Consider the following 13,159-nt stretch of genomic DNA (forward strand, 5'->3'; position numbering starts at 1 on the left):
GTTCCGACACGAATTTGTCTCCTGAAGCTGGGGTGGTGAAGAACAAATTCTTCCCTTTGTGGGCTACTCTGAGCTTAGCAGGGAATAGCATTGTATATTTAATGTTCTTTTTCCTGAGGAGAATGTCCCTATCCCTGTAATTGAGGATCCTAGCTATGATTGGTCTGTCTGGGGCACCAACGGAGATGGGAGTGGGGGGCCTGGTAGCAAGGGAGCGATGCACATGCTCCTCCAGGAACATCGAGGACAGGGGGGGGGTGGCCGGGGGGGGGGGGGGGGGGAGTGACCAAGGATTATCAACAAGGAGTTTCTCAACAAACAGTTCCATATTGTCAATGTGCGTGGACTCTGGGACTCCCACAATGCGGATGATGTTGTGGCGTGATCTCCCCTCCAGATCATCATTCTACTCGACTGTGCCTTATGTAGCTCCGTAGAAAGATTGCACCCAGCAGCTCCCCCGACGGTCCGCCCACCTAGGAGCAAAGGGATGAAAGAAAGGACGTGAAAGGAGCCGTTAGAGCATCACTCCGTCCGCAGTGCTACCAATTCTGCTACAGCGGCGGGTGGTTGGGGCACAGCCAGGCCAGCATGTGGATCAGGCGCCCATGAATCCGACAGTGCTCTCCGCACCCCCGACACCAGAGCTGGTAACAGCAGGAAGGGGCCCCGGCCGCACCCGCATCTACAGCTAATGTGAGGTAGATATGTGTCAAGCAGCTCTCCCCGCATTCTGGGCCACACCAGGGACTAAGAGCCAAGGAGCCAAAAAGCTGACAGTGCCACTCTCTGCCTGCAGTTAAACAGTAGTGATAGGGGCCTGGGGCATGGTCAGACCAAAGAGCGGATCATGTGCCGCACAGCGGCCGGAAGAGCAGCGCCCACGTGGGGGGGACGGGGGGTTAGATAAAATGATTCAACGCGCCACTGAGGAGAAGGCTGCCCCCGCCGTCAGAGGGTAAGTGGCAGAGTCATGCTCCGTCCAGGTCCACAGCCGGCATTCGAGATGGAGTGTCAGCAAGCTAGGAGACGGATGGTGCGCAACAGCGCCAATGCTGTGAGACCACGGGGATCCAGGCCGCGGCTCCCCGTCAGTCCCAGGCCGAGCCGGTTTGAGCACTGCCACAGTCATCTGGATATCGGAAAAGAGACCAGAAGAAAGCTCTCAGTCTCTTGAAAGCAGCGCCGTTGTCCCCGTCTCTTTAGGAGGATGATAGAGCAGGATGTGAAAGGATTATTTTTTGGCACCAAGCGCGGGCTCTCTCAGGCAGCAGCCATCTTCCAGCCACGCAACAGTGCCCCCCACAGGGTATTGGATAGTTAATACTCTTGACGGTAGAATCCTTTAATCCTTTCGTTGAAAGGATACAATCCAATGTTTTCAGGCCTTGGTGTCCAACATCTAAGATTCTCACTTACATAAGTTTGATTGTGAAGTTGCTGAACGTAAAAAGAGGCTTGGAGCAGAAATTAAGGCTACTAATGTTGTGTTGGATACCCGTTCAACGAGGTGCAAGACAAGGCTACATTCTTGCCCCATACCTTTTTAATTTATATACTTTGGATGTTGGGGAGTACCTGAAGAGCGCAACATTCGCCTTCCCTAAACTGGCCCATTTTAGGGTAACATGGCTTTGTTGCTTGCTGTTTGACTGCACTGAACGGGGGCTTCAGTAATTTGGGATTCTCAGAAAACCATGCCAGGAAGGCGGGATAAAGGAAATCAAGTGAAATGGCCTATGCTAAGGGGAGCTAATGCCCTTGGTCCAATATTCAATCCCTATTCTAATTCACTCAGTGTCTGCACTGTTCAGATTACCACTCTTGTCGTAGGGGGCTTCCTTGGGTAGGATTTCCTCCCCCGGACCTGGGTTCTGATGCAGGCTGCCATAATTGCAACACTGTCAGCCCAGGGTGGCCCCCTAGCGCTAGACCCGACCGGTTATATGTGATTTTACCATCCACAATTACAGTGTGGTATATTTTATCAGGGGCAAAACACCGACATTTCTTTAATTTGGGAGGGTCCCCCATGATTTTCATACCCTTATAACGCCACCCCGACCCATTTTAACCACTTACCCCACTTCCCTTTATATATTTATTTAATCTTTTTTGTGATTTTCAGTGTTATTGTCCGCTCTGTTATATACCACTCTGTAATGTTTGCGATAACATTACTGGATACTGGCCCAATCAGCTCTTCTCAGGCTTTCAAGGTTGCCTTCTTCTTTGTAACTCTGGTAACTTTGCAGTTACCACTAGGATCTGGCTAGAGTTCCCAACTGAACACTTGCTCTCTTGCTCCTTCTCTTTATTATCCTCTGGCTTTTTCCAGCTTCCTGGTCAGGTTAAATAAGATCGCTCCCAAATATTGATTATGTTAACTATCAAATATTTATTCACATGAAATCAGATTTTTAACTGATGCGATGATCCTACTCTTTACATCAAATTACTAATTTATTATAATAAAAAAAAAATCAAATAAAAAGTTCCTTAATAAAGTGGGTTGAGACTTATCCATAAATTCTACTATAGTGTTCCTTGTACAGGTAATACATTATTGTAGACTTTCAAAATTATACAGTGCACATCTGCACGTTTCAACGTTGTACGAGTGCACACAATTATCCCTGCCCATTCCTCTCCAGGAAGCTTCTGGGCAGGCTATTTGCTCTATAGACTCCTGGAAGGATCGGTTATTTCACAGTGTGGCATCACAGACGGGGAGAAAAAACCAGAGGAGCACAAATTTGGCTGCAATAGGAATATTCTGGTGGTTTATTAAAGAGGAAGGATGGAGGTAACACAAAATCAAACAGGACAACTTGGTCAGTGACCTGGGTACTTCCTGAAGTTTCCCCAGCCTAAATGAACCGTTCACACACAGGCAAATTCCCGGATGAGCAATAGGAGGTCAATGGTTCGCCCTGACTTCGGCTAGGTCCTACCAAGGTCTCAGGATGGCCTAAAAGAGAAAGATATAACTCTTAGGATGTAAGTTAAGCAAGAACACCTCAGGGTAAATTGGTTCACTAAAGCGCCATGGAAATTGCCCTAAGCTAACTAACAGAAGGTCCAAAGTCAAGGTGGAAGGTGGTTCCAACCAAAAATGCCTAGGCATCAGCCCAAGACTGTAAGTACTCCATATGTCTCCAGTAGATTTAGGGGGGATGGTCTAGATGATGGATACTGCCACAATGGATCCCATATGTCATTTTTTTCCAGGACATCTTCTCATTCTGGAACATGGTTTCCCCCTCTGGCATGTTCCCATTTCTCAGGGTATGCTCTTAGATATTCTCTTTGGCTCAGGGCCTCCTGGTTTTCTGGGATTCCCTTTCCAACCTTCCCTTCATTTATACCTGTTCTATTCTTCTAACGGTTTGGTAGCCCTTTACCTCTCACATATTTTCTTAAATATTCTGCATTCATTGCTTTGACTGCCACACTTCCTACATTTCTTTCAGTGATGCCTCCACTCAATTTCCTCTCTTATGCACTTTCCGGCTCCCTTTTTTTCCCCCCAAATTCCTCTGCACCTCCTTGTCACTTCTGTGCTTTCAACTTCTATTCTTTTTCCATTTCCCTAGTGGTATCTTTCTCCCTTCCTTCATGTGCCTTTGCAATGTTCCATCTCCACTTCCCTGGTCTCGGGAGGATAGCTCAGGGGCAACGCACCCACCTTGGGAGCAAGACGACACGGAGCAACACAGGTTAGAACCCCGGGTCCGCGCTTAGAAAACTCTGGGTATTAGGCGCATTATAAATAACCTATCATCATCATCATACCTGTCCTCATCCTCTCTTCTGATTTCACCTGTTCTATCTTTGCTTCAATATCCTCACTCTTCTCCCTACAAGTTGTAACTCCTTTACTCTCACCTCCCTCACTGGGGAGTACCATCTGTTATCATACCTATGACCAGACCATTCAGAGACACCTTTGTCCAGAAATTCCCTCTGTGGCTCACTATGGAGTTTGGCTTAAGATGCCGATGAATATGTCTCGCCCTGTCTTCAAATGAAAGCCAATTGCCTGGAGAATTGGTTCTCAGCTGCGTGACTCCAAGCTTTAGGTCTCATCTTTTCATTTTGATATGAGACGGCCTATCTGGGGACATGCCTGTCATGTGTTGTTGATCCACTATGTCAGCATCTCTTCCCACCCCAAATCACTATGTTCATTTCTCAAAGCAGTGTTTGAGGGCCCCAGTCAACAACGGACCCGCCAACAGCAAGCTAGCTTCCCCCAAATTCAATAGGGGAAGACTTTAGCAACAGTCTCCAAGCCCCTGGTTATGAGAGAGTGTGAGAGAATGGTGGATAGAATGAGGGTTCACATTGGGGAGTTACAATTCTGCAGGTAACATGACATGAGAGTGGTATTATTTATTATTTTATTTTTACATTTTTAAAGAGCTCACACAGCCCGAGGGCATTGAGGCGCTGTTAGAGGAATTGTTTGTTTTTCAGTTACGTAATTGTTTTGTCTTAGTTGCGTATTTATAATGCGCTTAAATACCCAGAGGTTTCTACACGCGAACCCAGAGATCGAACCTGTGTTGCTTCGTGTCGTCTTGCATCCAAGGCTAGCACGTTGCCGCTGAGCTACCCTCCCGGGTAGGATTGTGCCCCCAAAGGGAAACTATAGCCTTCTGGTATGACTTTTCACCTTGAACTTTTCAAGCCCTAACCACTTTAGATTTTACTGAAGACACCTGAAGAACATGACATATGCCCTTCCCAGGTGCTGCTGAAACTACTGCTGAGAGATGGTGAGCTACTACAAAAGTTAACTCTTTGGGAACTGTGTACTTTACTCCTAAAGTCATGAATAAGTGTGTCCCAGTTTAATTTATTTTGCCAAATAGCAACAATTAAGAAAGGGCTATTGCTTAAGACTGGTCCATTTGGTTTTGAATGGGCCAGTCTAAAGCAAAGACCCCTGCCGGGCAGGGAGTAACCTCTCCAAAGCTTGCATGGTTTCCCCTGAGACCATCACATACAGCCTAGTACGGGCAGAGACAAAGCTTCATCCACATCAAGTCTCTGTCTCTTTATGAGATAACATGCAAAAGGCTTGTCCTGGCATCCCCAAGGCCTAGAAGTGCTAAAGGATGCAGAGTGGCTCAGCTGGAGCTCTTAACAGTAAACATCTTCACAGGTCCTTGACCTGTGCTACAAAGGTGTCCAGGAGCTTGGCCGACGGCCAGGAATGAACCACTCTATGGGTTATACTTTTCGCAAACTCCTCATCATTGAGTGGAGGAACGGAAACTGGACTTGGTGCCATTGATAAATGTAAAGAGGGCAAATAAAAGCCCTCCGGTAATAGACTGTGCATTGTATGAATGTGTGTAGTACATGTTAATACAAGTGGAACCCAAAGAATGGGTTTAAAGAAGGACAACGAGACAGAGAGTGGGGGTCCACAGTGGGACAAAAAAGAAACATCAGAATTTGGGAAGTACATGTTGAGTGGAGAAAACGGTGAACCTCCCCATCAGACTACCAAAAAATTGCCCCAGAAGGAAAGTGAAGTACTATGAACCATCAAAATCGGATTCCTCCAGGTCTAAAAGTACACATTGTCTGTCAAGCAGTATTGAGGATTTGGAACTGAAACTAGCACCTCACCAAACTTGGCAGAGGGACCACCAGGTACCAGAAGAGAAGAGATGCTCTAGTTTTTACTCTCCAAGCTTTTAATTCTTAGAAGAAAGAACTGTGGTAGGAGGCGGCTTTGGTACCGGAACTGGTACCAAAGTATTTAAAGATTGTTCTTTAAGGTAGGCTCGGATAGCAAATCATGTTGGTCATTTGTTAGGTCGGAAGAAGCCCAAGGAACAACCAATCTAGATGGTCTAGTATTAGGACCATGAGAGACAGTGATCTTGACTCACGGATGCCCAGAATCCACCAGAGCAGAAGACAGTTTCTGTACTAAAAGGCAGCTGATCAACTCAACAAAGGCCTGTGCTCGTATAACAGTTTGTCAAAGCTGGGGCTGCCATCTGCTGAACTTTTTTTATTAGTCATCCGGTACCACAGAACCCCAGTCCAAGAATGGAAAGGTTTCCCTTCCAATATTTATCAACCTGCAATTCTACCCAGGGTATCTCCCCTTAAATTAGGTGGACAACCTATCCGGACCGGAGGAGGCGATGATCTTACCAGCACTGAAAGAAACTGAAAAACATGGTCCAGGGCCTGGTACTAAACCTTCCTTACCCTAGTCAGAAAGTGTGTGACTTTCCCCCCCAAAAGGTTTGTAGCCTCAGGGATAGGTTCATTCCTGGACATTAATTGGAGCCTGGATCTCAAACACCTCAGAGCTAAACTGTAGCGGAAGGCACAGGTGCTCACTGCAAGGAGTTTACTAAGGGACGTCTAACAGGCTAGGTGGTTGTCCATCACAGGAAACTGCTTGGCACAACCAATATATCTCTTGAGTTTGGTCATACTCAGCATGCAGTGAGAGAGGCAAAGTAATTCACAGACTTGCGGGAGCCGAAGTTTAGCCAAATAACTTCACCCTTGCAGAGTGTGACCAAAATGGAGAGGTCGCAACTACAAAGCACTTCCTGCCTGTCCAACTAGGGCTAAACAGTGATGGTTTCATGCTCCGTTTATGGTGGGGGGGAGGGGGGTAGCAGTCTGTGTGCATTGGGATATGGTACTGTGGATCCTACACTAAAAGCAATAAAGTGGTAGCACATATTTTAGAAATGCTTTCAGATTGCCTGGCAGTGCAGGCATTCCAGCCAGGACAAGTAATGTACAGCATGATGATCTCGAAATACAGAATGTTGGAAAGCAGGGATGATCGTCCTAGGCCACCCAAGAGGTTCCGGATGAGGCAGAGGCATGTTGTAGGTGTTTGGGTAGGTTGCAGCGGGGTGTCAATAGAAGCTGCATCAGGGGCAGGTTATTATACGTTTGGGTGGGTGTAGATTGCACGGGGAGTGAAACGCCATCTTAGAAAACAGCAGCCTTTTCGAAATCTAGAACGGTGTCTAGTCAAAGGATCGAATCCAAAGGGTCGACAGGTCAAAGGATCGACACCAAAGGGTCGACAGGTCAAAGGATCGAATTTTCTTTTTTAATTATATATTTTTTTTGGGTTTTCGTTTAGGGACAAAAAGCGTTTTTTAGCAAAAGAAAGGGGGGTTAGGGGGGACCCCCCCCCCAAAAAATAAATTAAAAAAATAAAATAAAAAATAAAATCGATCCTTTGACCTCTCGACCCTTTTACTGTCGATCCTTTGACCTAGTGCTGTGCTGTAGCCAGGCCAGTAGGCCCGGGCTCAGAATATAGAGAAGTTTGTGCATGCAGGGTCGGGTTGAAACCTAGGCCACAGTGTGAAAGACCAAACCCACGGAGATTCATAAACCTCTCATTGTCTCATACTATTAGCACTCATATCTCAGAAGGAAGGCGCACTGCAAGGCCATGATGGGGCCGAGAGCTCCCTTTGAAAGCAGGAGGGCATGAGCCTCCCACCTTCACCAGTCCAAACCCTAAGTTATAGTGCTCAGGTGCCCCCATCCCAAGACCCCAACATTCCAGTGTACCAGCCAGCCCCAGACCACCGACCATAAAACTGTTAGATAGCCAATTTATCAGGAAAATCACAGCAGAAAGGCGGGTTCACCACATCCTGGAACCCTGTGATTTGTGCTGCCTAAAACCAGGGTGGGAAAATTTGGGAGGTAGGCGACATGTCTGGGATCGAGCTGGGGTTTGCAAGTTGTCGCGACTTCAAAAGTATCCTCTGCACCCATAACTGCAGTACCAGGTGCAGATTAGGCCACAGATAGGGAATGCAATGGTTTGTGTTGTTAATTGCCAATTAGGAGCTTTGCGCTTGATGACGTATAAAGAAGAATCCCACATGAAAGAAGACTGGCAGGAGAAGCCGGGACTAATGGCCTGGCATCAGTGGAGAAGCTGGCAGCATATGTATGGGGTCGCACCAACCAGCCACCTGCATCTGTAACCCATGTAATCTGCACCACTTATGACGCTGTGTGCCTTTATAACTTGTTACTTATGCTGTTTTCATCAGTGCGCTCTGTGTTAGCAGAGTTCTTGCTGACGTGTATTTTCCTTTGGCGTGATTAAACCTTGTTCTCCTTGCAAAAGGCATCTTGGGTGTTTTTCCCTAGCGGATTGTATTTTTTCTACATGTGTGCATTGGAGGTCTGCCATACAATGATAGAAAAGTTGAATGCCATTTATTGGAATTACCTGAAATGCGACTAAAAATAAGTCTGTATGTATATCATTTTGTGCCAAGCACAATTTGAATATTTGTTAATAGATTCACAACTTTCTTTATACAGGAGCTGAAAAGATTCCAACAGGTTTGCTGCTGTACAACAATCCAAATACACTAAATACATGCACGGTTGTGTGAGGACTTCGCAGTAAAAAAGTACAACTTACTATATCTGCTGCATGCTCAATGAAAATATTGTCTCCGAAGTTAATTTTCTTTATAACATCCTGGGAAACATCTGTTCTTAGTTTGTGCTGTAGGTCAATTAGTTGCTGCAAACGTTTATTTGGGAAGATATCTTCCGTACAGATGTAGACAGCGCCTACAAAAAAAGAAATCCAATGACTGTAAAAAAGTTACAAATTTCACATTTTGTCTTCATGATTCTCACAGCTAAAGGTCTAGTAAATTAAGGGATGGAAGGTTGTGTGGAATTGAGTATCTCAACCCTGTTTTTATTTTTTTCTATGCCATTTTTTATGTAAAATTTCACATGCCTTGTATGCAGACAGGTCTGGCACATATTCTCTTCGCCTTGGTAGAAGTATTTCAGGCCCATTGTGAATTCGGCCCACATTTCATGCTTTCAGTTAAAGAAAAGTCATTACAAAGTGCGGAAGCTGCAAATTCAAAGTGGAGGGATAATACTCAATGACATTGGGGGTCATTACGAGTTTGGTGGTATCCCGCCTGTAAATCCAGCGGGATACCACCAAATGGTAATACCGTTACCGGCACTTAGTCTGCCGGAATTAACGGCAGATTTCAAGTGCCGGTAAGGGTGGTAAATCACCATTCCATGGAGTCCTACAGGACTCCAGGGGGGGTTTGCTGGTATTATGGCACAAAATAATATTGGCTTTTTTTGCCTGTCGGGTGGCAGAATTACCTCCAGCTGTTAGCTGGAGGTAATTCCGCCGAGCCCACTGGCAAACTTGTAGTTTGCTGGTGCGGAAATGTGCCAGTAACTGTGATTACAGGCCTGTTATTTCCGCACCGGCAAACTTGTAATGAAGCTCAATATCTCCAAAATGTGATTGAAGCAGTTTATGTCCACCCTCAATAGTATTCACACAAAATACTGTGTGCAAAAATCTCCCACGCAGTATGTGAGTGCACACTGTCTTTTATCTGCAAATTCTGAATGCATAACAATGCAACACAAAAGACCTTTATAGCCATTTAACCACTAAACACATACACAAGTATACATATTACATGCAGCACCAACATAACAATGTTTAATGTAGATATCTAATAATGCACCCACCTATGGAAACATAACAGAGGCACATAAAAAAAATCCACCTAACAAAAACATAAACCTTTATTGTGATAACTGCGGCAGACGTGTCCCGCAATGCCATTCAACCAATATTCATGGAGGACACCACTGCCGAACAAGGCCCCAAAAGCTACCATGCACCAATTCAACTGCATCATGTAAACTAAAAAGCAAACACTGCACCTATCCATACACTGAACACACAAAAATAAGTAAACATCCACCTATCCCATTTGCTCCTTCGGAAGCACAAGGTCACAATCGTTGTTCAGCTGCACCAATAGGGCGGCAACAATCACCTTGAAAACAGCTAGATTTGAGTCAGACCATAATGATGCAGACGGATCAATGCCACAGAACAGACACCCAACAGTAACAGGTCAGGCAAACACCCAAATGACAGACAGTGTAGAGTGATTTTGAGCAGGGCCTCCGCACAAAAAGGTCTGCAAGAAAGAAAACATTTCTGTCGGCATATGTCTGAACACACAATCCCACACATACCAAAGCCAGAAATGCCAGACACTAAAAATGTGCTGCACTGCTAAATATACCTGCCAACACAGCGCACCTGCTCTACCGTACCAATGCGATCTGCCAATCCAGAAATAGGCAACACACTACCCACACGGAAATGCGCACATTATGAACACACACTTTTTGAGCATACTTTATTGTTTTACAAAAACAGCATGTGCAATCTAAAATGTAGACTTTAAATATTTATACACATTATCTATTACATACATTTAGTTTTTCAATGTTTTTGGTTATTATAATTCCAAATACTCATAAAATAATTAAATGCACGTAGATAAAATGAGTTTTCACTTCTGAAATATGCACCCGTTAAAATTATAATTCTGATAGTGGTAAATTAATAGAATACATGGGTCTTATCCATTGTATACAAAAGGACATTTACTTGTCCGTATGGTCTGCTCTTGAAGGAATTACGTTTGCCACATTTTTATTCAGGCATCGCAAAATCACACTAGACCTGCAGGGCAAGTTCCTTAGTTTACATACTCGACCTAAGAGAAATGTACTCAACCCATGGTGAAGGGTGACAAAATATTTACCAGTTATTCTGTGAAAGTGTGCATGTCACCATAAGAACACTTTATAGTTTGTCCAATACTACCTACCCAAAGACCAGCCTTGGACAGGGAATCTTGTAATTGTCTCTTACTACACACAAAATCTGTCTGAGGTAAATGTAAAATAAAGGTTTCAACCGTCCACATACTCACCACATGGTCGAGTACCATGAAAATTGTACTCGCCCTTCATAAAATCCCTTTGCCACTGCAAAAGGGCTAGTACATTTGCAAGTCCTTCTAAAAGAACAACCAAGTTGCTTAGATTTAACACCCCCCACAGAATAAATACAGAGAAGCAATATTTAGATAATTGAGCTGCCCGTACAGGTAGGCCGACGTAAGAATATTCATCATAAACACAGAAGCAGGATATGCTCATGAGATTTTCCCCCATTACTTACTTTGCTATTCTTCTAGTAAAAGACCCGTCCAGGCACCAAACATTTTGGTAGTTGAGATCCAATTCAAATTCATTAGCATAACACTCTACAGATCGATCTGTATATTACTCCCACAAGGTTAGGTGCACCAACCCTTCTAATTACAGAAGGCTGCCAAATATTCGCTCACTAATCTCTTGTTTTTCGGATAGATTAGATAGTTTTCAATTTTCTTTAACTATGTTTTTGAAAAAAACAGTCTTCTGTTTTAGGGTCTGTGCAACAGAATCACTTGGTCCTTTTGTACTCTTTCCTGAAACATCAGATTCCACATCTCATGCAAATCTTGTACAAGGAGAATTCCTGATTTACGTTAAAAAATTAAACTTCTTTCCATATTTTTAAAATTGATCAATATACCGAAGATTGAATTTTATTACAAAATGTAAGCCAATGATACATCATATGTCTTCAGTGACTAAAACTCATACCCTAAGTGGATAACTCCATATGGGTTCCTTTACTCAGACCCAAGCATAGCTTTGAAAGCCAAGCCCCCAAATGCTTGAGGGCAACCCTTTTCCCTCACGAGAGCCAGTTTTCTGACCTTACAGATCTTCAAAAGGAGGTCAGATTCGATCCCCAATATGGCAATATGAGCCACACGTGGCTCCGGAGTTAGTTACGCTGCCCAATTTGCAAAGGGCACAAGAATGATCTGACCCTGTTATGATTTTCTTTTGTGTGACTGCCCCAAATGGGGATGGAAATTCATTTTTCTTTTTTAGTTATTTCACGAGAAGGGCCTTTAACAGTCCGCCTCGGTGAAATACGCTCCCAGCAACCACTTCATTGCTGGGAGCTTGTCATATATTAGTGTAAGGAGTGTGGTCCCAGCACTAATGTACAGTAGGGGGTGGGACAGCGCATCTTTGTGCCACTGTCCAGTCCCTCCAGAAATGCTCCGGTCACATTTGACAGTTAAAATGAATACAGGAGTGTACTTTTCAGTTCTTAATTCTGTTACTTATCCACCAAAATACGATGCAGCATTTGTAGATCAAATTCAACAGCTTTGTGTTGAACTCCAATTTTTCTTTTTGGAGATTTTAATCTTCACTTGGATAACAAAAAGATTTAGGGTTTAGTCAGCGCTCACCTGGACCTGCACATGTAGCTGGACACCTTTTGGATCTAGAGTTGGATTTTAAAATCACGCTAAAAGCGGTAGCTATCTCATATCTATTGTGGACAGACCATGCTCCAATCACTTTTCACTGTGATACTAATTGACCAGTGCCTGTTCTAAATCCACGGATTAAGGAAATGCAATCTTTTCGTAGACTGCATCTGATCAACCCAGATGAATTACAACACTGTACGGTTCCTATCCACAATGTGATTTCTACCTATAATCAGACAATTTACTCAATCATTTTTATGAGAAGATTTTATGGTGTCTCGATTCTCTGGACTCTTTGATCCATAAAGAACAATAATGTAAGCATGGTCATGCTAATCCCTAGTTTACTCCGGAATTTAGCTCTCTTGAAAGAAAAGATCAACAATTAAGGCGCACATCGCACCTATGCTTAGAGAAGGAGATTTGCAAAAAACATTGTTTAACTTATAAGAAGGCTATCCAGGCTAAGAAAGCATATTTTCTAGAGCGTTTCTCTAATGCTTCTTCGGATAGTCAAGAGTTTTTTAACATTTATCGTGAACTCACAGGTTCACATAAAGCTCAATATTCCACTATTCAGTCCTAAGAGACGTGTGATAAGCTTGCATTATTCTTTGTGAACAAGTGGCTAAGCTATGAGAGTCTATTAAGTGTTTAAAAATGTTGACTTTTTGTTCAGGGCAGACATCATAAAGTTCATGGACTTATAGCCTCTGGTGCTTTCGTGGATCCTTTACCTTCCAAATTGATTAAAGAGCATGTAGTCCTGCTGGCGGAAGACCTGGCTAACCTCATAAACAAAGAGGCCATTATCCTTCTCTTCTGAAAGAGGTTCAAATATCTCTATTATTATTTAAAAAAGTCACATTTCGGTTTTATTTTTTAAGCAAGATCATAGAGGGGGTGGTTGCTAATCAACT

General features: G+C 43.9%; 1 protein-coding gene across 4 annotated transcripts in view; it reads right to left on the reverse strand.

Annotated features, from left to right (window-relative positions):
* XRCC3 (X-ray repair cross complementing 3) overlaps positions 1-13,159 on the reverse strand; it is a 172,471-nt gene that overhangs the window by 46,893 nt on the left and 112,419 nt on the right. For all 4 annotated transcript variants that reach the window (XM_069638187.1, XM_069638190.1, XM_069638189.1 and 1 more), the window contains one exon: positions 8,456-8,610. In XM_069638187.1, coding sequence (XP_069494288.1) covers positions 8,456-8,610 — 155 coding nt within the window. The remainder of the gene's footprint in view (positions 1-8,455; positions 8,611-13,159) is intronic.

This window comes from Ambystoma mexicanum, chromosome 14 (assembly GCF_040938575.1).
Source record: "Ambystoma mexicanum isolate Mex_15411 chromosome 14, UKY_AmexF1_1, whole genome shotgun sequence".
Lineage (NCBI taxonomy): Eukaryota > Metazoa > Chordata > Amphibia > Caudata > Ambystomatidae > Ambystoma > Ambystoma mexicanum.